Source organism: Rhinolophus sinicus, linkage group LG10, assembly GCF_036562045.2.
Source record: "Rhinolophus sinicus isolate RSC01 linkage group LG10, ASM3656204v1, whole genome shotgun sequence".
In the NCBI taxonomy this organism is placed as follows: domain Eukaryota; kingdom Metazoa; phylum Chordata; class Mammalia; order Chiroptera; family Rhinolophidae; genus Rhinolophus; species Rhinolophus sinicus.
The window spans coordinates 79,151,648-79,178,827 of NC_133759.1; the positions used below are offsets into that span (position 1 = coordinate 79,151,648).

General features: G+C 45.6%; 1 protein-coding gene across 1 annotated transcript in view; it reads right to left on the bottom strand.

The window, feature by feature from the left end:
- The window catches only part of SPOCK1 (SPARC (osteonectin), cwcv and kazal like domains proteoglycan 1), a 474,104-nt gene that overhangs the window by 17,866 nt on the left and 429,058 nt on the right, over window positions 1-27,180 (bottom strand). Inside the window, exon 7 of the mRNA XM_019740366.2 lies at window positions 2,696-2,812. Coding sequence (XP_019595925.2) covers window positions 2,696-2,812 — 117 coding nt within the window. The remainder of the gene's footprint in view (window positions 1-2,695; window positions 2,813-27,180) is intronic.

Sequence of the window (27,180 nt, forward strand, 5' to 3'; positions counted from 1 at the left end):
ATGCTGGGAGCTCTCAAGGCTTAAGTGACTTGCTCAGGGTCTGACAGTTGTGGAGCTGGGATGCAGACCCAGGCAGCCAACACTAAGGGTACATCCTCCATCTCCCCCCGCCCTCCCAGGGCTGTCTCTGCCTCGCCCCATGCATGACCCTCCTGCCCTGAGGACGTCCACTTGGCGAGGGTGCCATGTTTGAGGGTGGGCAGTGCATGGGGGAGGGGACACAGTGACTGCAAGTAAGGGTCCTGATAGAGTCGACCGCCTGCTCCTGGGGCTCCTCCCTACATCATGGTCATTGGGGTTCTCTGCTGCGTCACCAACCCCTGCTTAGCCAGTGGAACATAAGCCACAGCAAAGTGTGCCCACCCTTTTTAAAGCTGTGTCTCTACCAAAGGGTCTTCACTGTCCAGAAGCATGTAAAGCAGGGACAGGACCTCCCCGTGAGCTCCTGTAAAACCCAAGCTTCGGGTTATTGTAAATGCCTGTTATTAGACTCTAGACAAAGAGACTGTCTTCTTCCCTTCAGTAACCTCAGCCAATACAGGCACATAGTAAGTTCTCAATAAAAGTATTTGTCGAGAGAAATTTTCTAGCTATTGCAAAGTTCATGCCTGCAAACATTAAAATCTTTCCATTGTTAAATAGGTTCATTTTGATATCTTAGAGCATATATTACAACATCCTCTTTTTCAAGAAGAGAGACTCTAGGGACATGGTATAGCCTCTTCTTTGATTGAAGGTCACGATTGAACAATCTCTGTGACAATGGTGTCCTTAGAGTCTAAGGACAGTCACTTACTCTGGCACTAAGCGGCTCCACACTTTTTTGTATAGAACAGTTTATGTAACGTGCATCAGTTTTATAGGGTATTCATATTTTAATACATGGGAAAGAGGAGTTTACTGCTGACTGACCACCATAAAGAACTGGGCACTAATCTAAAGGTCAGGTGCACTTCACACCCATTTGGAAGGTTCTAGAAAAGAGGTACCTGCATCTGACATCTAAGGGGTGGTGGGGGGCACAGAGCAGCCCTTCTGATTGGCCCCACGCATGTGGGACTTGGAGGGTTCTATGGTTTCCCCTTCAGAATTCCTGAACTGACAAACATGCCTCTCCCACCTCTGGCCTTGTGGGCTGACTCAGCGTCACTCCTCTATGTTACTTTCACTACAGTTGCTTCAGGACAGCAAACCTAAAAGCCTCTTCAGGGACTCAGTTCACTTCTGGCCAAGGGCAGGTCTTTCACAGACTCCCCAGCTGTCTGCAGCAGGGAGGGTCTCCTGGGACTGGAGGCTGTGGAAGCAGCTCTCTGCACGTCAGTCTGCTCTTTGCTGAAAGGTTGCTGAAAGGGGCCAGCTGCTCCTGGGGGATCCCGGGAACAGTTTCTCCAGACCACCTGTGAATTAATTGTCTGCAAACTCCCAAGGAAGCCCTGGCAGCAACACAAAGAAACCATCTTACTTTCCCTTCCCCTCAGACACAACCACCGAGAACCACCCTATGGACATTTAGATTCTAGGACACAAACACGTTTCCCCTTAAGGCAAAAATTCCAAACTAGTGAAAGAACTGTCCCCTAGATCAGTATTCTCCACTAGTATCTATGGCTAGGAGCAACAAACAATAACCCAAAACTAAGGCTGAAGCCCTGGTTAAACTGTGGATTCCAGCAGCAAAACACTCCCGGTGGCTGAATCATTACATTGTGCTGTTGAGTTGTGCATTCTGTGCCCACTGGCCACCGTGTGGAGACACCTGTCCCCAACTAGCTGCCTTTGAGTCAGAGGCATCAAGAGCGCCCCCCAGAGTGCCAGTCTGAGGACCACTGTGAGTTTTCTCTCCAGTGTATGAAGAGGCTCTGAGTGTGGTCTCTGCCAGCTTAGTGATGGGGAGGACACGTGTCTGGGCGTTTGGGGCGTTTCTATGGAGAACAAAACGCGGTCTGACTCCTGTTCACAAAGCTGGATCACCAAAGACGTTTGCTACAATGTTGTTTAAAATAGCTGAACGTTAAGAACAAGTTCAGCGCTCCAAACTAAACGTCTATTTACACAAATTATGTTCTAGCCATACTTTGGGTGTCTGTATAGCTATTACAAAGCAGAATGCTACTCGACAACATAGAACGGTAGTCATAGCCTATTGTGAAATGATAAAAGGTCATGAAACAGTCTGCAATGTGTATGTGTGTACACACCCACACGTTTTTTTCCCTATATGACAAGGAAATAGAAGTATGTACCACAACATGCTTAACAGATGTTAAAATGGTGGGTTTACAGATTTTTGTGTATTTTTATATGTATTTTCCAAAATGTCTATACTAAACACATGATAACTTTGCGACCAGACTTTTAAAACTACAGCTGAGCCTTGAACACCAGGTGTTTAGGACGCTGACCACCCACAGAGTTGAAAATCCACATATAACTTAAGTCTGAGCTCTGCATACGCGGATTTCCAACCATGAATCCAAAACATGCATACGTCTTTGTACTGTCTTCATTCTAAGGCATTTTCCCCTCCTCTATAATTTAATATTTCTGACATTGGGACATACTTTAAGTCAGTGTGTGTTTCAGTTAGTGCTTCTTTGTTCACCCCAAAATGCTATCGCTCAGTCAACAATGTCTAATAACTTAGGAAATGTGGAATTTTAAATGAAATAAATTAGCAAGAGTAAAGTGGTCTTACGGCCTTGGGCTGTGTCGGAGCTGGTGGGCTTGATGACCCTGTTTGCATCCTCGTGAAGGGCTCCAAACCAGTCTTTCAGCCGGGAAGCCAGGTTCCTCAACTCCTTGTCTGTGCAGGCTGGAGAAAGGCAACGGGGAGAATCAGTCAGCTCGTGGTTTTGCTGCTCTTCTTAGCTGTGTCCTCACCACGCGGTGCCATCAGCAAAGCCAAGCCCAGACCAACCTCCCTGCCCCGCCATGCTAGAACGCCTTACCCCACTTTGAAACCCCCCAAAAGTGCTGCTGTCACAGGTCAGGAGTACAACAGAGCCTAGACCCCCAGGGCAGGGCAGGCAGCATTGTTCAGAACTGAACTTGTGCTGCCTCCAAGCTGTTAAAGCAAGTTGTCAGCCTCACAGTTGTCTAGCAGCCTCAAACCATCACGGATGCCGCTTGCTGACACAATAAAACTGGCTCTTGCAGTTTGCCAGAGAAGATGGTATTTTCACTAACCTCATGCTAAGAGATTAATACTCAGGAATGGCTAATTCTCTTAGGGAGAGGCAGCCTGGGACACCACAATGTCCCAGGAATAGCCGACTCAATTTTGTTAGCCCAAGGTTTGGGTTTGTGGATGTGGGGCATTTTGCTGGCCCTTTGACCATCTGTAGCTATCCAGCTCATCTTTTAGTTAGGATAGAGTAATTGGAGCCAAGGAATACTCCTGAGAACAAGAAGAAACTCCCGATGGCTGGATGGGTGGAGGTGTGGGCTATTAGAAGCCTCATAGAGTGTGGAGGTAGAACCTGGGAAAACAAATCCCAAAGGAGGGCCAGTGGTGCAGAGAAGGGAGCCAGCTGACTTTCTGTAGCTCCCTGATTTTACCCAAATTCTGGGTACTGAGAATCTTGACAAACGGTCCAGGCAGTGGGCCGCTACCAACAGACATTAAAAAAACACACACACACAAAAAAAAAACCGCAATGTATTTTAACCTTTAGCATCTGGAGGGAGAGAAGTTAGAGATCTGAGAGGCCAAAATCCCAATAAGTGAACCCTATAACTGTCACTTTTCCCAAATTCCAAACCTAGGAGACACAGGCTGCGAAGAAGCCAAGCAGAAACAATTGCAGTGCAGAGCCAAGTTCTGACCGTCTCCTGGCACTGAGCAGACTTAGGTTAAGGCTGGAATCTACCAGTGCAGAGACCCCAGCGAGCACCCCAGGCTCTCCGTTGGAAGGCATGCGGCAGTGACGAATGAGTAGACTGTCTCGCCAAAATTCCAGTCCATCCTCCAGTGAGTGCAGGACATCACTGAACTGAAGTGATAAGCCCTATCTGCTTTGCAGAGAGCAGGGTGAATCGTCTCCAGAGAAACAGCATCATACAGAGGCCCTCTCCTCCTCCTTACCATCCGTGTCTGCTTTCTGACAAGCCCATCTTTCCTTAGCCGGGGGCTTGGTGGAGAACAGAGCCAAACTTCCCAGACCTCAGGCAGGAAAAGTCTCTCCCACCCTCCACTGCAGGGGAGGTAAGCGGACCCAGGAGGGGTCTATGCAAGCTCAGCGTTCGCTATACCTGCTGCCTGCATTCCAGCCACGATCCAGATCTAAACTCGGCAAAGCATGTAGTGACGGTGTGGCTGTTGTTTAGACCTGAGCTGTTAACGACCTCAAGACACTGCTTTGCTTTCAACAACCAGGACAGGGCTGTATCTTACAACACCAGCCAGGACAGGACACTGAGAACGGACATGCCAGGTGGCGGAGAGTGACAGCTGTGGGCTCTCAGCCTGGACTGGAAGCCCCGCTTCACCACTTCCTGCAGGCTGACTCCCACAAGGCAGCCTCTCGGTGCCTGGGTTTCCTCGTCTGCAAAGTCAGGATATCCTTGTGTGACCGTGAGATATTAGACAGGCTGTCTAGATTGCTAAGCAGAGCACAGGGTAAACAGTAATTACTCGGCATATGCCAGCTGTGGTTTTTAATAGCATTGTTATTAATTTTTTTAGTTTTAAATTGAACATTTGTAAGAAAGCTTAGAGCAAACATCACAGCATTCAAAAAACCAGCAAGACTAATGCACCTAAACGAAACTGGCTTTGGCCACATAGGAAAGAGGTGAAAATGTATACGTGTGCTAACCAGTATAGTTGCTGGTACCCATATGTGGCTGTTTACACTTCAGTTAATTAAAATCAAAGTTAGAATTTAGTTCCTCAGTTGCACGCACCCCATTCCAAGTGCCCCACACACACACTGTCCCCCGTGGCCGTGACTCCCTCCGGGGTAGCACAGGTATTTCCATCATACAGAAGGCTGCCCCGGGTAGCGCTGGGTGAAGTCAGCCATCTCTTTGAGATTTCCAGCCTTTGGAGGTTCATCGTGATATCCTGACATCAGGGTTGTGCTCCACAACTTCCCTTCAGTCTTTAAAGGTGGGCTGGGGAAGGTTCCAAGCCCACTAAGCCAGGAGCCAGCGTGTCACCTTACGCCACGTACACACACAGGAGGGAAGGAGTTGTTGCCGACAGCTGCGACTCATGGCTTTGCCAGGACGGGTCCTTGGGAGCTGACCTGTGCTGACAAGCTTCCTGGCCCCAACTCACAAGCTCGGGGCGTGGGGGGTGGGGGTGGGGCAGTGCTCACTCCTATGTCTTCTCAGAGGCTGCACAGGTCGAAACAGGACAGGATGTGGTCTGTTTTTCTGAGGGAATATGATGTGGACTCCATAGCCAATCTCACATTTGAAAATGAAACATTAACAGCGTTTCTTTCTTCTCAATTGCCATCTATTCTAAATGTTCTCTAAGCAGAGAAAATTGCCAAGTCACCCTGCAAAGGGAATGAATCCCCATCTCACACTGTAGGATAAATTAGTCAGTCATGTTTAACTAAAGCCCGACAGATGTGCAGGTAATCTATATCTTTAGAAGACTGCTGAATTTCCCACAGGCTTCCCAAAGTACACAGGCTTTGGATGGCTGATGAAATCAGGCACTAGAATCCCGAAAGAGCAACTCTGTCATTCAGGGAGACGTCCACAGCAGGATGCCAGTGGCGTGCGTAGAGAAAGATGAGAAAGCCCAAGTAGGGATGGGAGGCACTCAATTACTGGGCCCTGTTCCCCCATGGTGTCCTCATCTGAATGGTCCTTATGGGGACAAAGTCAGGCATAGTCTGCCTGGAACAAGATACATCCCAGAGAAAAATGAAAGCCAGCTACCTGCAGAGAGCTGTTGGTTCAGATTTGGTATTCTAGCCACAACAGACCAACTGGCAATGGGAGAAAAATGCTTGCCTTTTAAAGTGCCTTTCGTAGCCCCAAAAAGGATTAATGCTTTAAGAAAGGGGGCCCAGAGGGTACATCCTGCACCCTCAGTTCCTTCCTGGGGAAAAGTGATTTCTGTGGGGAGAAAACCATAAAACTGTATCCACCTGCCGTGTTCCCACTGTGCCCTGAACTGGGCCAATCATTGTGATTTCAAGAGAGGGGTGTGTGATGGTCTCTCCATTCCTCCTGGTGAGAGAAGCAGGGGACTCAGGCCACCAGTATCAGCCTCTTCGGAGGAAAAGGGTCTGTCTTGGGAGAGGGTTTGGTTCACTCGTGACGGTTCGGACTGGATCCCCTTTGCTACTGCGTCACCTTCCCGAGGTAAGTGCCAGCCAGTCCTCTGCTCTCCCACTTGCCATTCTGCTTCCTCCCGCCCTCCGCCATGGCTTCAGCTGTCCTCCCCCCAGTCGTGGCTGCCAGCATGCCGTTCCTCAGTCTTCCCACATCGCCTCTTGTTCCTACAGGGTACTCCCCATCTCTCTTACGCGACCTCAGTCGGCCCCAGCATGGCCGGGGTGTTGGCAGCATCTCTGAAATCCACTGACCCCCAACCTCTGAGTCCTCCAGTCATCAGAGAATGGCCCTGCCAGGCACTGTCTCCTCAGGGCAGACACCTGGGAAGAGCCCTGAGTTCCTACGAAAGCTTCACCGCTTCTCGTTCTCTGTGCTGCCTTCATTTCCGTCCATGTCCCCACCACGACCTCCCACCAGCACCACGGCAACAGTCCTACCTGGTCACCGGTCTTGTTCCCTACATTCCCTTCTCCACGCAGCAGCCAAAGCAATCTGTGTAAAACGACACTGGATCAAGTCACTTCTCCTGCGTAGCTACTTCCGAGGCTTCCAGGCACTGGGCAGGGAAGTCCACACTCCATAGCGTGACCTGTGGGATCTGACCCCAGGGTCCCTGCAGCCTTTGTCTCTATTCTCCGTCTGGGCCTCATGCTCCACCCTGCCATCCTTCTGCCCAGAGCACATCTCTTCTCCATCAGATCTCTGCTTCAAAGGCACTTCGTCTTAGAGGACTTCCCTAACCCTCAGACTCGGTGAGTTTTCCTTTCTATAGGCTCCCAGTGCCTTGCTCCTCAGATGGCATGTGTCACACCTGTAACTTCCCGTTCCGTGCCCCCCCACCTCCAGCCCACCCCACCCCCATCGCAGCAACATAAGACAGGCCCAGAGCCTGGCTCAGCCCCTGGGGGCGGCATCTTCTGCAGTCGGTTCCTGGCATGAAGAATGTTCTCGACACACACGTATTAATCGACTATAATAACCCTTGTGTTGACTTTTGTAAACTTGAATTTGTCCATCTATAAAATGGCATAACAGAGCATAGCTCATACCCTGGTTGCATGAAATAAGATAATATCAGTAAAACACAGATCATAGCTACCGGCATAAATTTATGGCCCCCCTTCCCATATCCCAACATAATATGTTGGAATTTTATCGTATGTTTTTAAAAAGCCTGAGGAGATGCTTTGGAGATAAAGAACAACCTCTCTTCTTAGTTTGCAGATGGGATACTAGAAGTCCAGGAGCTTCTGCCCTCTCGCAAGTGGAAAAGCTCTGTGATGGAACAACTGGCCTGATTTCCCCACACCTGCATTCTCAGCACTTAGCAAAAGGATGGATGCAGAGTTGGCAGTTGTTCAGGTTACATGGACTGAAAGAGGAATGGACGGACACACTGCTTCCAGACTCCCAAAGTCTAATGGCTATCAGGTGGCAGAGACAGGACGTGGATCCAGGCTCTTACCCTGCTGGGCCGTCCCTGGGTACTGGGCTGTCTGCTCGCACAGACTGAGCATGGGGGGAGCCTGTACTGACTGAGGCAATTCACCTACTTGGTCCATACCCTGGGTTGAAAAAAATCGAAACATCAGGCCGTCACATGTAAAGGCGGTTCCGCAGGTGAGACAGCTGGCTAGGTATTAAAAGGCCAGATGGAGGGAGGGGCCTGTCAGGCTCCTGCCTTCATAGCTTTGGTCTGAAAACAGGGGTCCTTCGAAGGACTGTGCCCAGCCTGCTGCCCTCCTCTCACGCTCCCAGAAGCACGTGTCACATGTGAAGCCACTGGGGCTTCATTAGGGAAAAGTACAGCCCTGTTGCTCATTACTCTGACATGTGCAACACGCAGCTCCCTCCCCCAGGACGGCACAGCGCTCAGGCAGAAGGAGGGAGGGCCCAGGTAATTTGGTGCCCTCCCAGTAGACTTCCTGCCTGTCTGGAAAATAGGAACAAAATGCTATAAGCAAGTGTAAATAAGGCACATACAGTCTCCGTGGAGGGATATAGCCTTGGGAAGTAAATGGTTGCTTTTTCCACCTGGGAACCCTCTCTGCTCCCTTCCACCCAAGGCCTGGAGCTTTAAGGGGCTTGAAGCCAGACGGATTTGAATGCAGAGAGTAGTCAAACAAAGCCAGGAGGACATCACAGTCACCCAGGTGACAGGAGGAAGAAGGATGCACTGCTGCCAATACTGGAGGGCAGAGAAGCGGTTCCAGGGTCACCGCAGCCCTGGTGGGGTGAGGACGGAGGGAGGGAGGGGTGATCGGACCCATTAGTTGCTGCTCATGGGGAAGTCAGTCAGCCTGGGTATCAGATGTTGATGGAGAGAGAGGATTGCTTCTTAACTGAATGAGTAGCCATAGTCTGTCTCTGTCCATTCCTTGGGCCCCAGCACTCCATTGTTCCTGGCTCCTCTGTCCTCCTTCAGACTAAGCCAAGGGCTAGTGCAGAGCTAGTGAGGAAGTTTCAAAACAGGAAGTGGTTTTGGAAGGGGAGAGCCAGGAGCCAGGACAGCGAGCTGCTTTGAAAAGTGCCCCCAAGGGTGATAACGGGGGTTCCAAACTGGCCCTGGCTTATCAGTGACTTTGAGGGCTGAATAACACTCTACAAAGCTCTCTCAGAGGACCAGACAGAAAGGGGGCAGGTAAGGAAACAGTCAGGCGTGAAACATATTTAGGAGACGATACAAAAGGCAGAGGTGGAGACAGAGTATGGAAATGCTTTGTTCATGAAGATGCAGTGTTTAATAAAGTGTGTGAGAGTAAGTGTGAGTGTGTGTGTCTTTCTGTTACAAATCCTAACTGAACACCCAATGGAGGACGTTTGAAAATGGCAAATCTGACACATAAGCATTGTGAGATATCTGTAAACCTCTGCAAAGGAACAAATTACTGGAGTATTCGTATAACTCATGGAACCCTACAGCTAAAGAGCCGAAGGAGACCAGTGCCCACCTGTCACACGATCGACCTTCCCCCCTGCCCTAGCCTCACTAACACTTAGCTCTCCTAGAAGCCAATATGGAAACAACCAGAATTTAAACTTTCGTGCCTCCGAAGGTAATTAAAGAGTTGGGCCAGCCTGGAGTTGTCTGGAGCAGGCCAGGAGGCGTCCCAGGAACAGAGACACGGTGCTGTGCTGGCCGTGTCCTCCAACGCTCCTAGGTGCTACCGTGCACGAGTACTTAATCAGAGCACTGGGCCGGTGCTCGCAGAGTGTGTGCAGTTAGCACCTCCCAGGAGCGGGCCAGCTGAGCCCCCTTAGGGCAGAGCCTGGATTGGTGCAAACACAGGGATGCCTTCCTGAGCCACTGCTCCCAGGGTACAGTCCCTTCCTTCTGCCGTCCTCATGCTGCTAGCAGGTGGCCTCGGGCACAGGAGGGCTTCTGCTCTCAGCGGGGACTGGGTCCCTCGTGTCGTGGACTATCTAGCACACAGCAAGTGCCCCACTGCTGGGAATGTGCAGGAACCCTGAGGACGGAGCCACACTCGCCAGGAGCTCGAAGGAGAGCAAGCTGGGCTCGTACTACCTGGAACTCAGAGAGGTGAGGGTGGATTCTGTGTAGCACAGCTCGGGGAGCAGTAACCAGAGTCATTCTGCTTTAAAGGAATTCTGGGACAGCAGGAGAGAGTAACCAGACTCTGAGAAAGACAGAGCTGAGCTCAGATGCCAGCTCTGCCATCCTAGCTGGCACTGGACAAGTGACTTCTCCCAACCTGTTTCCTCATCTGCAGAATGCAGGTGAGAACAGAACTAGCTCATAGCATTATGGGGAGGATTGGACTGGAATGGACTTAGGCGCTCAGCCCTCAGCAGCTCTGATATTATTCGTGTTTGTGGATACGGGGCGGCATGGTGACCCACTAAATGGAACAGTATGGGAGTTAAGATCATGCACACAGTATTTTCACATGAAACGACCACCTGAAGCCAGCCAGTAAGATACGATTCTCCTGTTGCTTTTCAGAAGTTAGGTGACATCTCCAAGATCTACAGATAGTAAGTAGCAAAACTGAGATTTAAACCCAAGTTCCTAACGTGGAATTCCCTGATCTGCACACACAACACAACCCCAGGTGCCTACACCTGCGCTTCTACCCAGGCCCCATGGGCAGACGGAAGCTGAGCACCTTTTCCACACGATGTGGGCGTCAGGACCGCGCTCCCCCCCGAACACAACCAGGTGGCCAGTGCTGCAGTTAAGAGTTCAGGCTTGTGTGTCTGACAGCCCAGGGTTTGAACATCAGCTCCTAAGTGTCCAAGCTGTTTTTCATGCAAGTCACCATTCTTCTCTCAGCCTCTATTTTTCTCATCTGTAAAATGGCATCGACCTCACAGGGTTGTGGTGAGGATTTATTGTGAAGATTAAGCTTTCAAAAACCAACAGGCAGCTACCACCATGTCCTCTAGGAGCTTCAGGTAGCACTTACATTTGAGAGGCTAATGGGTAATAAACTCCCAGCCATAAGCAGTTCTAGTGACAGAAAACACAGCCGGGTTTCCTGAAGGGATTTTTAAAATATACAAGGTGAATCCCCATTTCTCACTGGAGATCATCCAACAGAGATTTTAGCCACATTACACCTGCTCAAATTAAATTATTATCTGTAATTCAGGTTTTTACTTTTCAGTGCCTAAGACATCAATATATATGCATGTTCTCTTATCCTTGGAGAATACATCGTTTTATGTAAAAACAAGCCATGAGCAAAGGAATTAGGGCCCCTTTATGCAGGAGCTTGCTAATAAAGTCCTTTTTAAACAGCTATCTTTGAAACAGCTTAAAATACTGACATTAAACTTGGACGAAAATGAGTTAAACTAATTAATGGTACAACCTACGAGCAAAGATGCATAAATTTCCCTATTAAGCCCATTAAAGCCCATTCTTAGTACCCTGACTTGAGGAGGCTTTAATGTTCCCCTTGATTCTAATAATAATCCTTCATCTGGAGAAAGAAATACAATTGGAACTTACACAACATTTATAAATGTGCATTAGTGGAGTAACACTTATTTTTTTCCCCCTGAATAATCCAGAGCAGGGAGGTCAGCCAGATGAAATAAACTTTTAAAGCTTCTGATAATATCCATACCTTGCGTTTTCAACACACCGGGATTAAAAAAAAAAAAAAAAAAAAGAAAAAGAAAATAGTTACCTATGCAAAATACTGGTTAGAAATGTGGGCTCTGGCTTTCGCTGTGTGTCCCAAGCTGTGGGGAAGCATTTCCCTATGTGGGAAACCCAGACTAAGCCATACTGGAGAAAACAGCATCATGCCCAGTAGTTTCACGGAAGGATTTTGTGGCCAACCAGATGTCTCAGGCACTCAACTAGGACAACTGCTGTTCTCACTTAAAATCAACAGTGGCAGGTGCTTTGGGACAAGGTGTGGGACCCAGGCTCAGCCCGGCCTGAAAGTACCAGGGGTGGGCAGAGCCCTGGGAAAGGGGCTGGGCTGCTGACGGTGACCCCTGTGTGAGCTCATCCCCCTGCAGAGAGGCGGACATTACATTTTGTTAATGTTGGAGCTCAAGTGACTGATGACATTCAGGGAAGGCTTCCGGGAGGAGGCGGTGGCAGGACTTGAGCTAAGGCTCCTGTGCAGGGAGGGCTTAGGAAAGGAGAAGACATTCTAGGCAGGTCCTAGAAATAATGAGGAAGCCAGTGTGAATGAACTGACTGATATTTCAAGCCGATTTATACTTAAGGTCAGCTCTGCTTCAATTAAACACACCAACTTTGGCATGATTAGCTCTACTTCTAAATCACAAACATGTAAAAATCAAATATATAGAAACGTATATATGTATATATATATAATTTTCTGTATATTTGTTTAGAGATATTCCAATATATTACACGTCATATAAGTGTGTATACAGTCGAAGGACCATCTTCAGACTAGGTGGCACTGACTGTTCCAGAATAAGCCTATTCTGCAAGAGGTTTTAGTGACAAAAAAACGTGTCTAGGGCACATATAAGATGAACCTTCATTCCTAATTGGCAATTTGTGTCCAGTTTAATGTGCTCAAATTCAGTGTCCAAATCTGAGCATTATGAAATGTAATTGAAATTTCTACGTTTTTCAGTCCTAAAGCACCACCAATAAATACATGCACGTATGTTTTTATCCTTAAACATGAAATAAACTTGTATTGTTATTTCATGGGGCAGGACGCCTCAAAGGATTGGTAGAGGACCATGAACGCCAAGCTTGGGATTTGAGATCTGATCCTGATGGCCTAGGACCAATGGACCCTAAGATGCCTCTTTAATTTGAGAGGAGGACGTTGGCATCCACAGATCAGGTTGGGGACCGGGAGCAGATTTGGGCCAAATGCAGAGAACTAGGAGCTCCTCTTAGCTCCCCTCCCTCGCTCCTCCCTCTGCTGGTCTAGAGTGGTTGGTGACACAGGTGTATGACTGACTGGAAGGATAATAGCACCACACTCTTCTTGTGACAAAGGTCCAGCAGCACCTCCAGAGGTGCTGGAACCTAGGATGGGGGTAGAGGTTGGAGCTGGAATTGGAATTAAGGCCAGAACAGAATGGTCCTGGAGAGGCCTAGAGGAGGCACAGCCTGGCATCTTCACCTTTCATGCTTTTGTTAATGTGTGAGCTCAAGTGGCTAATGATAGTCAGGGAAGGCTTCCAGGAGGAGGCAGGACAAACTGAAGGGACATAAATTAAACAGGATCTGAGGAAGAACTGCCTTCGGAAACCATACAGGGTATCTTAAACTATTTCAAATCCTGCCAGGTTCAGTATTTGACACTATTCTTCTCACTCTTCAGGTCATGCAATTCACTCTAAATTTGTGTCTTCCCTGGAAGGCTTAGGGCGTGGATAGGTATAGTAACTGGACATGAGAAGAATGTGGCATCCAAGCCTCAAGGGACATTGGGCTTAGAGAGAACCCTGTGACTGGCACAAAACTGAAATAGTTGCTATTATTATTTCTATTTCTAGAAATACTACATTTGATCAAAATTGCTTGTTTCAGAGGGCTAATATCTAACAAGGCAGCATGACAACAATTTCCCTCTGTCCCTCCTAAATATCATATATAATCAACAGCGTAAACAGAAAAAAAATCATAAATTCCATTTTCAGTAAAATCTTTAGAAGAGAGATATACTCCCAGTTTTGAACAATATGGCAGAAGCCACCCAGATGGAAGTAAATTTCCAGGGGCACCAATAAAAAAAGAATCAAAACTATGTTTCTTATCGGTAAAGGGTGCCTCCTACCGTGATAGACCCACATTTCCTGTTCAGCAAGAACTCGGGGATCTGGAGGAAAGGACAGGGCACAGATGGGGCAGGTGCTGCATGGGAAGGAAAACTAACAAAGCAGAGAAAGAGTGAAGTGGCCTGGGCACTGCTGGCCTCAGAAAATGCCCATCGAGTTGTTCTTCCTACAGAAAGAGGCTCACTCCTAAGGTCCGCTTCAGGGCAGCAAGAGAACTGGAGACGGAGTGAACACAGCTGATGATGGGCCTGATCTGTGCATTGAAACAGAAAAGATGGACAATATGCAGCCATTTTAGCAGGAAGCCGTCTGTCACTGGTGACAAACTGAGCAGAGTGCTTTCAGATTGTAAAGTCAAGGATGGCCTTGTCCTCTGCCATCACAGGACGCCCATCTGAATAGGTAGGCCAGTGAGGTCTAACTTATTCCAAAAACCATGTAACTTTTTTAAGATGCTGGCACACAGACTAAAATATAAATTTTATATACGTGTGTGTGTGCATGTGTGTGTGTTTGTGTGTGTAGAGGAAAAATTGTGGAAAAGGGCAGCAAAATGTACCACAGAACACTCAGCAGGAAAAGAATGGAAAAGGTGAAAATGGGGACCAAAATCTAATACCATTGATTGAAATGAAAAAAAATCACACTTGAAGGAAGACAATGAAATAGTTATAAGACTTCAGGGAAGAGATGAAGAGACAATAGAGGAGATGGCATGTGAGCATTTAGATCCCAGGAAAGAAGTAAAAAGAAAAACCAAAGTCATCATTAAAATGAAGCCAAAGTGGCAGAAGCATAAGGGAGAACAGACGCTGGGGAAGTTCAGTAGGAGAGAGGGTGCTAGAAGTGAGATGCGTGAGCAACAGGAAGAGGAAACCAACAAGGAATTGCAAAGGATTAGAGAGTAAACGACAGCTACAGAGCAGAGGCAAAGGAATTCCTACATGTGCATAATTGGAACCTCTGAAGAAACAAAAGAAAACAATTGAACAGGACATACATTTAAAATGTAATCCGTTAAACCATTCCTGCAATAAAAGAAGAGTTGAATGGACTTATTGAGAAGGCACAGTGTCAGCCAGGGAAAATCCACCTAGAATGGTCCATACTAAGATCTGCCCTAATGAAACTCCTGGATTTTAAAAATAAAGAAATACTGACCAAGTAGCCGAAAAGATATCCAAGTAATTTAGGAGAGGAAAGAGAAATAAGGCTGACCTCAGATTTCAAACCAACAACATTCAAAGCCAGAATCCAGCCGACTAATATCTATAAGATAGTCAAGAAAAGAAAGTGGAACCACGGCTTTTATGTCCATCTGAGCTACCTTTGAAAGCAATCCAGAAAACTAGTTTGGACACACAGTGACTCGGGAAACACTGTTCCCATGAGCCCTTCAGAGGAGCTACTGGGGGACTCCCTGTAGCCATCTGTGGAGATGACAGGAAATGCATTTATTTATGAACAAATGAAGGTGGCAATTAGGGTGACTGAAAGAAAGCAAATTCCACATCTCCCCACAATGAAGAAATGATACAACCACCAGAAAAAGTAGGGCAAGTGTGCTGACAGCCTCCCCTATAGTAGTTTGGGGGTCCGATAAAAGCATCAAAAAATGACAAATCAAATAATATAATAATAAATCATAAAAATGAATTATTTGCTAGAACGAAGGTAAACTCTAAGAAGGTTAATGTATTAACTATTATTAAGCGATAGAAGAAAGGTAGGGGAAGTGAAAAAAAAGGGGGGAAGGAAAAGGGGAGAAGTATCGTATTAATTTTAGCAGTGTTTAAAGTGATAACATCCCTGAATATGAAAAACTACACACACACAAAGAAACTAGAACACACAGTGGGGAAAAGCATACATTTAGGAAAACAGAACAAAAATAATAGAGCGGATAGGACCAAATATAATTTTTACATCAGTAAAACTAAATGAGTTAAAATTCACCTCTTAAAAGAATAAGATTTAGTTTTAGATGGGGTCACAGAGAAAAACCTAAGTCCATATAGATGACAAGAGACATAACAATGACAAAGTGTTTCAGAAAGGTGGCTAGGGATTTTGACTCCAAAATTCCACTTTGGGACTCTAAGGTATGAGATGCATACACACATTTGAGCTCGCATTATAAGGCACAAATAATCCGTTACAGCATTATTTGAAATAGCAAAAGGCGGGAAAGAATTCAAATGTCCGTGGTTAAGTCATTTATAATACATCCACACAATGGAAAACTGTGCAGCTATTTGTAGGGTAGGCGAGGATCTCCACGACGTAAAATAAGCGAAGTGTAGAACAGTATGTGTCACATGCTACTATCTCTGTCAAAGTGGGGGGGCAGTGGACAAGAATTTGTATTGTGTTTACTTCTATGTGCATCGAGACCCCCTTCCAGGGTTCCATAAAATTAATACTAATGGCTTCTGTTTTGTGGGGAGGTGGGAACTGGACAGATTGCGGACAAGAATCAGAGGAAGAATTCCTGTATTCCTTTTTGCTTCTGATGTGAATAGACACCTCTTTGAAAAATTAAAGTCGGGGGTGGCTGGTTAGCTCATTTGATTAGAGCGGGGTGCTAATAATACCACGGTCGCCCGTTCGAGCCCCACATGGGCCACTGTGAGCTGCGCCCTCCTTAAAAGAAAAAAAGAAAGAAAGAAAAATTAAAGTCTGTTTTCTTGTCTCTCTGCCCACTAATCTGTGTGATCCTGAATGCAGGGACCCTGTGTCCCACTCACTCAGTTGTCACCTCAGCACCGAGGGCAAGGCCTGGAAACACAGGTGGCTGGTGGAGGTTTGGTGAATGAATTAACAAATGAATAAATGAATGAACAAAGCATTGCGGGACAATTGCCCCGAGGCGGAAAAAGCCCAGTGATAAGACCTCCAGAGAACTGTTAGCAGTGGAACCCAAGACAGTTTGCACCAATCCGTCAGTTCTAATGCCACATGCTAACATTTTTCTTTCTCACCCAAAGGGGAAAAGTAACCCCTCAATGTGGGATTTTTTAATCAGCGCAGTCTGTGTGCTGTTCTACCCGTTCCCTGTCACCTTGGGCAGGTCTAAATCTGATTCCAGCACTCCTGACTCAGACACTCTGGGGACAGAAAGGTGATTATGACATAGGCCTGGCCTGGCACTCAGCCTGCCCTCTCCTTATTTGTAAAAAGAGAACATTTTTCCTCCACAGAATTGGTGGAATTTTAACAGACCTGAGCTGTTTCCTCTTCCAGAATGCTCTGTCCTGGAGAACCCAAGCTCGGTTCAAATGTGTTCATCTGTGGTACCTTACCCAGGAAGATCTGACATTCCCCCACCCCATCCCCCACCCCTGCCCGAGTGTCCCCAGGGCCCTCTACTGGCAGTTCCACTTTTACATGCTATGTCACAACCTGATGTCCCTTCTGGACTCTGAGAGCTGATACAACAAGGATTTTGCAGCAGCCCCCTCTACACCTCCCCCAGTTATGGCAGAGTGTCTAGTTAAAAGGAGGCACTGACAGATGTTTGCAGACACAAAAGAAAATATTAGGTCACATGAATACTTCAAGCTAAGAGAAAGAACTGCTCCCACTACCATAAAAGCACCAAGAATAAACATGACAAAACAGGTCAAATAAGAACGTGGCTGCTGTGTGCCTTTGAGGATGAGGGACAGAGTCTAACCAGCACTGAGACAAATAACTTCCAGCCAAAAGGAGACTGGGCGTGGGTGGGGGAAGAGGCAGGGGACACGCCTCTGAGGCTGACGGAAGAGACACACACTGTCTCTGTGATGAAGCCTGGAGGCTGATCCTGTTGTCTCCACCTCTGAGAATACCTAGGCCTAGGTAGGTTAGGGACCTTGCCCGCTCTTGCCTCAGTTTAAATGTCACTGAAATGCCAAATGTGGCATGTAAACCCAGGACCGAGTCCTTCCCGCCCATGCTCCTCACTCCGCCCAAGCTGACTTGCTTCTGGGAAGGAAGGACGGCCTCATTCTTCTGCCCCAGACGTCACACGGGCTCCCCCACCCGCAAAAAGGAATCAACCAGGAAGCCTCGCAGCTCCGAGAGCAGGGCTCCACAGGCCAGTATCAGGCACACAGGCTTACAGATTGGCACCTGCCCACCTGCTAGCACCTGGACCTCAGCCAGCCGGGGGGAGGCTGGGGGTCCCTGAGATCTCTTTTTCCTGTTTCTTTGCTTGTTGTGATTGAAGGATGCTAGAACGATTCCACACACCTGGCTTGTCTCAGCCCTGGCTTCTCATTCCTGTCTGGATGGTTACCACTAAGTAATTTAGTTTATCCGTGTCTCCGTGAGCATATTTGGAAACCATGGAACGCTGCTTACAGAAAATTAAGCTTCATTTTCTTTAAGCATTCAGCCAGCAGTGCAGGCAGGAGACGGTGATTTGGAGCTAACTGGCTTATGCATATGTAAGCATGATGCATTTAGCAAATTATGTAGACTTCACACTTCAGAGCACTGAAGAAAACAAAGGTGCCTTCCCAGGAAACTTCAGTGCAATAGAATCCCTCTGAAAGGAACACAGAATTGTGGGTTTGTACGAATAGTTGAACTCAGATACGAAAGGGAAATAATGGTTTTCAAGGCAGAAAATGGGGTGGACATAAGCAGAATTTGAACAGGTCTCATTTTAAGGGGTGTTAAGGTGTCTCTAAGGACTTCAAAGAATTACAGCCCATCACGTGCCTTGAGACTGAATTCATGGTGTAACCTCTTCATTTCAAACTCCATTCCACTGCGACTCATCATGCTTCATGCAATTTCCCTGCGTGTGGTGTTCTCCTTGGGCCTAGAGAGAGAATTCTAGGTCTACCTTGAGCTCAGAAACATTGCAGTGAAGTGTCCCTGCAACCTATTGTGGCGCTCTTGCATTCTCCACTACGACCTGTTGCCTCAGGGCCTTCTAATAGCTCATGCGCAGGAAGTGCACGAAAAATGTAATCACAATAGGACTCCGCTAAGGGCAGTCTCGAAGCCAGCACCGTGGACGTTAGAAGTCCTGGACAGGTCAGGCTAGAGAACTGGTCGGGAGGGTTTCCAGTCCGCAGCCCAAGGTAGAGGCGGGTCATCTGTCTACAGGCGTCGTGGCCGAGGGGCCCTGTAACTGACAGAGCTTGAATGGCCAGCTATCGACTACTAGGGGCAGATGGCCCCAGCACAGCTCAGCCTGTGCTACAGTCACCAGTACTAAGACCAGTGGTGATAATACATCCTGAGAGCTGCCATAGGTTAAACATGTACGTACTATTGCCAAGAACCACGCCAGCATTTAGCCTTCATTGTTGTCTCATTGTTGTCCTTTAATCCTGGTGATAACTTGTTGGAGTCATTATTTCTAACTTCCTGGTGTGGAAACAAGTTAGGGCGGTTAAGTGACTTTTTGTCTGGCCACCACTGAGTCCTTATTACATGACAGGTGCTGTACACACAAGCACGACCTCACCGACTCATCACACCATCTCTCTGTGAGGGAGGGAGTTCCTTGGAGTTCCCTTAATGTCTGTTTCACAGATTGTCCACCAGGAGGAAGGCACATCACATGTCTAAGTCAAGCTAATAAATGGTGGAGCTGGGAGTCACAGGTCACGACCACTGCCGTGTCTGTCCTGATGTGTCCTGCACGCTTCACCTTTTGGAGAGCGGTCTCCATTGCCAGAAAAGGAGGAGGAGCTGAGGAAGGAACACCTCGGGCATGCAGAAGGCATGCTGGTCTCCGGAACCCAAACGTCACCGTTCTCCCCAACTTCCTCCTGTACATACCACACACATGCATGCACGCACACACACGATTCCAAGTGTTAGACTTGTAAACCCTCACAACTCTTTGAGGCAGCACTAGTATTATTCCCATTTTATAGCTCTGGAGACTGAGGCTTAGAGAAATTATGTCAACTACTCAAATACAGCAAAATATGAAACAGCAGGGTCAGGTTTGTACCAAGGCTGTCTGACTCTGGGTCCTGTACTCTTAGCCAGGAGGTCTTGCAATAGTTAATCTAATCATTAGAGACATGTTATTGATGGCCCAAGAGCTGGTTCTAATTAAGATTCTGTCTCAGGATGAGCAACACACACTGAAAATTATGACCCTTTAGTAGATTTTATTTGAGACCTAAATCAACCAAACACAGATGGCTGCAAAGATTTAGTTGTATGTTACAAACAACTACGATGCTTATAACACTAAAAAACAAACAAACCCAGAAGCAAGTGTCCAATAACAGGGAGTAAATTATGGTTCACAAATATGTTAGAAAAGTCATTAAAAAATATGACTGAGAAGCCACTAAAAAGTATGACAAAGTAGGATACTATGACATACAAAATGTTTGTAATATATTAAGTGAACAAAAGCAGAATACAAAACTATTGTTTGAGCTCACTTTTGAAACAAGAAATAGGTCGTATGGACATGTGGAAAGAGAGAGAGTGACAGTGACAGAAGCAGAGGGGAAATATACGGGGAAAGTTCACAGTGGTTCTGTTATGTGGGAGGATCTTTGTTATTCCTTTTTCTTCTTCTGCCTGTTGATGTTTCCTAATTGTCTACAATCAACAAATATCCATTATTCTGTGATCGTTAAAGAGTTGCTCTTTAGGCCTAAGAAGGTATACAGAGTTGAAGGGAAGATAAACCAGTCCAACGAGGCTCAGAGAAGGTTGCTGGAGGTCAGAGCAGAATTTCCCAAAGTCTGGAGTGTGTGGCTATTTCCAGAAAAGGGTTTTGTGGTGGAATTCATTTGGTAAATATTCTTTCTTTGGTGACTTGCACTGCAGAATCTCAATTAAAAGAGAGTTCTTTTAAATTTGCTTAACTTCGAGGTCCCCAATTTATATGACCACAGAAGACGTTTTGTGTGTATGACATAATATCTTGCAGCTCTGAGGAACCCAGTTTGGGAAATGTTTGCCTAAAGATAGTTATTTATTCATTTCTACAATCTGGGCACAGTCCAGATGCCAGCCTCTCCCTCCTAGGAATTCCCTTTCTCTAACACCTGTGATACTCATAAGTTTTTTCCTCTCAAATATCCCCCCAGGATACTTTCAGAATTTAAAAGAAGAAGAAATAGCATTGAGCCCTTCACCTATTTCACCCTCTCTCCACTCCCTGCTCAATTACAGGATGACAGAAACAGGCTTTTAGTGGTGAGCATGATATAGTACATACAGATGTCAATTTATAATGCTGCATACCTGAAACTCGTATAATGTTATAAACCAATGTTACCTCAATAAAACGTAATTTTTTATAAAAAAGAAACATTCTATTTCCTGTTAGACGTGGGACATCTGGATTTGTAGACATCATCTGAAGTCAAAATACCTTTTTTGTGATGCATGAAACCCTTTATTTTCAGTGCTGCTGCTAACATGCGTGTTATCAATGAGTAATGCACTTTTTTTGAGAACTGGTTTGGAGCCATATCAGCAAGCGTGAGGTCTACTCAGAAGAGGTGAGCAGGTGGCTGAGACAGTGGCTGCCTGATGCACTGGAGTGATGTGCAGTGGGGCAGCAATAGTGGCTCTGATTCGATGGGTTCCTTGTTGAACACAGTTTTCCTTGGCCATGGGGTCCCCAGCGAGGGTATGGCCTAAAGAACGTATGTCCTTGCTAGTCCATGGGTCGGGGCTCAGGGCATTGATATGTGGGGTTATTGCGAATGTGGCCTCAGACATAATTTAGCAGCTAGTTAAACCTGCAGCATCCAGATTTTAAGTGTTCAAGATAGAGGGATCAGACAGAGGCCCTCCTAGGTCTCAGCTCTATCTGGGACAGGGTCTTTCTGTATCAATACTCATATGCCTGAGCTCATCACCCATCATGTACATAGCTGAGACTCATTAGTCCAATATCCTATCTCAAGGGATAAAAATCCTGCCAGGAACGAATCCCTAAGAGGGTCACAACACATCATCTAGTTTGTTTTCCTTTTTTAGATCTTGTGTAGTGATGTGAGAGCTCCCGATGACTCCGACAGAAACCCCTGTTGCCTTGGTAATAGTTATCCTATATGCAGCGAGGGTCTCAGCAAGAAAGCCTGGCAGGGTGAGCAAAGGCCAGACTCGTTTGACAGTGACTTCTCCAAGGCAGATGATTCTAATCCTATGAAATCAGGCTGGGGCTGATTAAAAAACTCTCTTTCGGTAAAAGTCAATTCTGAAAGACTCATTTTTCTACTTTCACCAAGAGGCACCTTAAGTCGCTGTGGAGAAGAGTTTATACTGTGGTTATCACATTAGTTTTGGGAAAGAGGTAACAGTCTGCTTTTTAAAGAGCAGAGCAGGGATCCAGACACGAGTGCTGGTAAATTCATGTTCACGTTCAGGGCACGTCTCCCCCGCCCCCAGACAGATGGCAGAAGGAGCCTGGAGACCTGCTGGGAAGAACAGTCAGGGCTTCTGATGCGGCCGCCCCCTCGCCAGGTCTCAACGGGGAAGGAAAATGGGGACTGTTTAGTTGTGTGCACATGTGTGAATGTATTACGTTGGTGCAAAAGTAATTGCAGTTTAAAAGATTAAAAATTGCAAAACCGCCATGACTGTTGCACCAACCTAAGAGGAGACTGCACAGAGGCAACGTCCCATCCCACCCTCTACGCTCACACACCCACAGGTTGACAGATTTGTTCTGGGCCATGTGTGCGGTCCACGCCTCTGGAGGATGGGGAAGAAGGGAGACATGAGGGGACTGTTTATTAATGTCACCATGTCTGGACACCATTGCAAAGGTCCTGACACTGAGCCTGACAACATACGGCTCTGAAGGGGATCCAGCCAGACCGAGGGGTTGTGGAGGGAAGGGGGAGACAAAGGAAACGTCCACATCCTGGACCCAAGATGTGGAGCCTGAAGGATACTCTTATTGAAATGGCAAGCGTTAGGCAGGCCAAGGTCACTGGTAAAAGGGAAGGGAGAGAACCTTAGGCAGAGAAGGGTTATGGAATCGGGATCTCGCTGCCCCTTTAGAATAACGCCACTGTGCGTTGTAAAACCAAACCACTAACGCCTGTGCATTCTGTCTCGGGACCTGGAACGCTCGCTCTTTGCCTTAGTTACTTAGGACTCGTCACAAGTGAGGAATGGAGCAGACAGTACATGCCAACATTTATATTCAAATGGTTATTTTCGAAATAAGCAGACTTAGAAATCTGTGGAAAACAAGTTCACACCAAAAGCAGAACCCAGATTAGAAGGACTTGGAAAAATTAGCTCTGTCAGCTTAATACCCACTAGTGTCTACCAGCTGTAACTGGAAGGAGTTACTGAATTCTGACATATTCTAGTTTTGACCGCAGGGATCTGGTATGCTTTTCTAGACTTCTGGAAAGAAGCCAACTAACCGGCCTTCAGGTAAAAAGTTAGGTAAAGGAAAGACTGCTCAGGCACCCAGTGAGGCTGCCAGGACCCAGACCAAAAAAGAACAAAAGAATCAGAATGACCAGCCCAGGACGGCCCCGCATAGACAGTATATGAGCCTGCCCTGGGGGGAGGCGGGGGTCTGAGGAGAGAGGCTGAGGGGGCTTCATTCAGGCTCCAGTCCTGTGTGCTCAAGCACAGCTGGGGTGCTGGGGGGCTGCAGCTCTGACAAGTCTGTGAGGCCCGAAATCGTGCTGTGGCATAGTTTTCCTCTCCTGCTCTTCTGGTTGACACCACGGACCAGAGGAACGAAGGACTGGGAAAGGGAGAAGCTTCACACCCGGCTCTGCCTGAGGTGGCCTGTGATGGGCGCTCGCAGGGCTTCCTGATGCTTTCGTGAAGGCAGGGCCCTGGGCTCCCGGGTGGGAGTGAAACAGAGCCAACATGGACCAGAGGGGGCAGCACATGTGGCTTTTGGTTTTGAGTCTGTCTCCCTACCAGACTACAAAGACCTGAGCAGTTACAGACAGCGTTATATTTCTGTCCCTCTTACGGTGGCACCTTGATGTGGTAGGAGCTTCACTGGTGACCAATTAGGAGAGGCTGAGGCTGCCATGCTTGCTTCTTTTCTAAGCCAAATTCCAAGAAAAATATTTCAATGACTTAAAAAAGTCCCCAAAGAAAACTAGGGGACTATATTATTATACTATATATTATTCCCAACACCTAGGTGTGTGTGTGTGTGTGTGTGTGTGTGTGTGTGTGTGTGTATAAATAACATGTAAGGAGCTGCTTTACTCTGATATTTTTTTTTAAATGCATGATAATTTGCAAGAATCTTTAGACAGAATCAAGTAACAGAATATGACTGTAAAAGTAGTAACTTAATGTCTCAAGGAATATCACAATGGAATTTTTCAACCAATGGCATCATTACATTTATTATTTTAAAAGAAAAAAAAAGGCAAAAAGTTAAAGGCTCACCTCACAATACACATCAATGTAAGTTTCACATGGATTAAAGGCTTACAGTAAAAACAATTAACAGTACCAATTATTAGAGGATGCAGAAAGGAGGATTCTGCATAAATCAAAGCAACCAAAGAAATAACGAAGTGTTAACAAAAATGTGTGTAAAAATGAAAGGTTTATATTCATTAAAGGACTTGCCCTAGCCCCACACTGGGGAAGAGAGAGCTGTACTCAGCCAGTGACAATCCCACCAATTGTCATCAAAACAAATAAACCTGAACCATTTGCAAATTACAACTCAACTCAAAGGCCCCAAAGCCTGTAAGGAAACCTCTAGCGCTCTCGGGCCCATGTCAATTTAGCCTAGTATAGTGGTTCTCAACCAGGGCCAATTTTGCAGCCCAGGGGACATTTGGTAAAGTCTGGAGACACATTTGACTGTCACAACTATACCAGAACCACTAACATCTAGTGGGTAGAACCCAGGGATGCAGCTAACTAACATCTTACAGTGCACAGGACAAACCGCATAACACGGAATCACCTGGCCCAAAGTGTTAGTAGTGCCAAGCTTGAGAAACCCTGGCCTGGAGGAGGAAGGACAGTTACTCTGTAGTACTCATGACCAACAGAGCGATGCCTGCTCAGGTGACATAGACGAAGAAATGCACAAAGGCCCAAACCTCAGCACTACCAGTGTAAAGTGGAAAACTTACTGAGTTAATTCCTTTCATAAGCTGCATAAATCTTTATCTTGCATGTAGTTGTAATTTGCTGTCTTCATTTCCTCTCACGTTGCCCACTCCCTCTAGTGGACCTTAGAATGATCATGAATATTCACAGCCCTTAGAAACGCGTAATGATGGCCTATTAAATATATAGAGATAATGTATGGATCTGTACGTCCAGAGAGGAATGACTGATGAGACAAATCACCCCATCCGCTCGTCAGTTAAAACCCTCTGCCTCCTCTCCTGAAGGTTTTTTGCAACTTCTTTTAGAGTTATATTTTATTTACTTTTTCTCTCTTTATTATCAACATGTATATTAGGATGTTTTTGAATTTATGTTTTACCCTATTTACAATGATCGCCTTCCCTTTTTCCAAAATATATACCTGAATCATTTTTAAAATTAAATATTACAAACAACCAAGTTACTATAAACGATATTTAAAAGACAGGTTGGAAAACAATTTGAAAAAAGGCAGGGTCAATATTCTTAATATATAAAGAGTTATTTCAAATCAATAGGAAACCATTAAGAATGTAATTGAAAAATTGACAAAGGGTAGGAAAAAAAGGCGCTACTGAAAGAAGAAATACAAATGGCCAATAAAAACACCCCCCCAAAAGCACCTGACTTCAATACTAATAAAAAAGTGTAAATGAAAATAATAATGAAATACTAGAGTACACTTATAAAATTGGCAAACATTAAAAATATAACTTCTACTCATGCAGTGCTGAGGTGGAATGTGACTGTAAATGATCCAATCTTCCTGAAAATCATTTTGATTATGGGTAATTTAAAAAAATAAATAACTGGTTTCTAATTATAAATGCTGTACTTGCTCTGGTGGAAAGCTTATAAAATATTGAAAAATGCAAAAATGAGAATCAGACTTGCCTAGCACTTCAACACTTGAGAAACAAACAAACAAAACTTATTTTTTTGCTATATTTTCTTTAGCATTTTTCAGGGTGTGTGTGTGTCTGTGTGTGTGTGTGTCTGTGTGTGTGTGTACCGTATTGTATATATAGTTTGGTATGCTGCTTTTTTCACTTAGTATTGCCTGTGAGTATGATCCTATACCATCGTATTAGCTCTAAAAACACAGAAATTTGATTGTATAATATGTCATGTGGATGTATTTGTATAATAAACCATTCCCCTCCTATTGGACATGTAGGTTTTCACTCTTTTTTGTCTGCCATAAATAATGCTGTGAAAACATCATTGTGAGTCAGTATTTCCTGCATTGTCAGTAATTGCTTTTTGCCTACATTGTTTTTTAGAATAACAGGAAAACAAAGATATCATGAGACAAAAAGTCAGATATTTTGTCACACATGGATCATCATTACAGGGATTTCCAAAGGACACACTTGAGACTGAAAGAAAAGAGCCCCAGACAGAACTTCTGAAATGAAACAGGGATGATGGACAAAGAAAAAAGGCAAACATGTGAGTTAAAGCAAACAAAAATTAACTGTATAAAACTGATATCTTGGAAGTTAAGAGAATTTAGAACTCAAACACATACGAACAATAGCATATGTAAGTGTCCTAAGGTTCTTCCGTATATTATCTGGGAGGAGGGCAAAGATACTTAATGACTCTGATAAGTAAAATATTCACATCAAATTTTCAGGATTAATCACTACTAGGATAGAAATAGATTGACTAGCTTCAAAACTGATGGACAAAATATAAATGAATAAAATTACAGACAAAATAATCCAAAAGAAGAAAAAAGGGGAGGGAAAAAGAACCGTGGAAAAGGCAAAGCAAATAAAAAGAAAATATTAATAAGAGAGCAGAATGACCGTAAATATATGTGAGTTGAATGCTTTAGTTCAGATAAAGCTTGTAACACAGAATGAAAAACTAACCCAAGCGATTGGCTGTTAACAGATAACTAAGACTAAAATTAAAGAAAGGTTGAACACAAAAAGATTTTTAAAAAAGATCACACTCTAAGAGAGCTGATGTAGCTATCGTATCAGAAATACTGGAACTTTAACACCAGAATTCTTAAGTATCAAAATATAAGGCATAAAAGCGCGGCTGGTTAGCTCAGTTGGTTAGAGCGCAATGCTCGTAACACCAAGGTTGCCGGTCTGATTGCTGCATGGGCCACTGTGAGCTGCGCCCTCCACAACTAGATTGAAACAAGTACTTGACTTGGAGTTGATGGATCCTGGAAAAACACACTTAAAAAAAAAAATTTAAAGCATAAAGATTACTGAAAATAAAGGGTCCAAGCACAGTGATCAGAGGTTCATTTCACATCACCAGGAAAGCAGTCTTCCTCAACATGTACGCACTTAATAATCCAGCTGTATTGTACACTCAGACATCAAAGAAAACAGTATAAAGGATTCAGGAGAATCTATAACAGAATATATTGACAACCTCAAGGTAGGGAAGGATTTTTAAGTAAGACCCGATGGTTCAAACAATAAGAGAAGTGTGAAAAATTGGGCAATATTAACAATGCCTAGATAATAAAAGACATCACAGAGTAAAAAGCCAGCAGCCCACAAACAG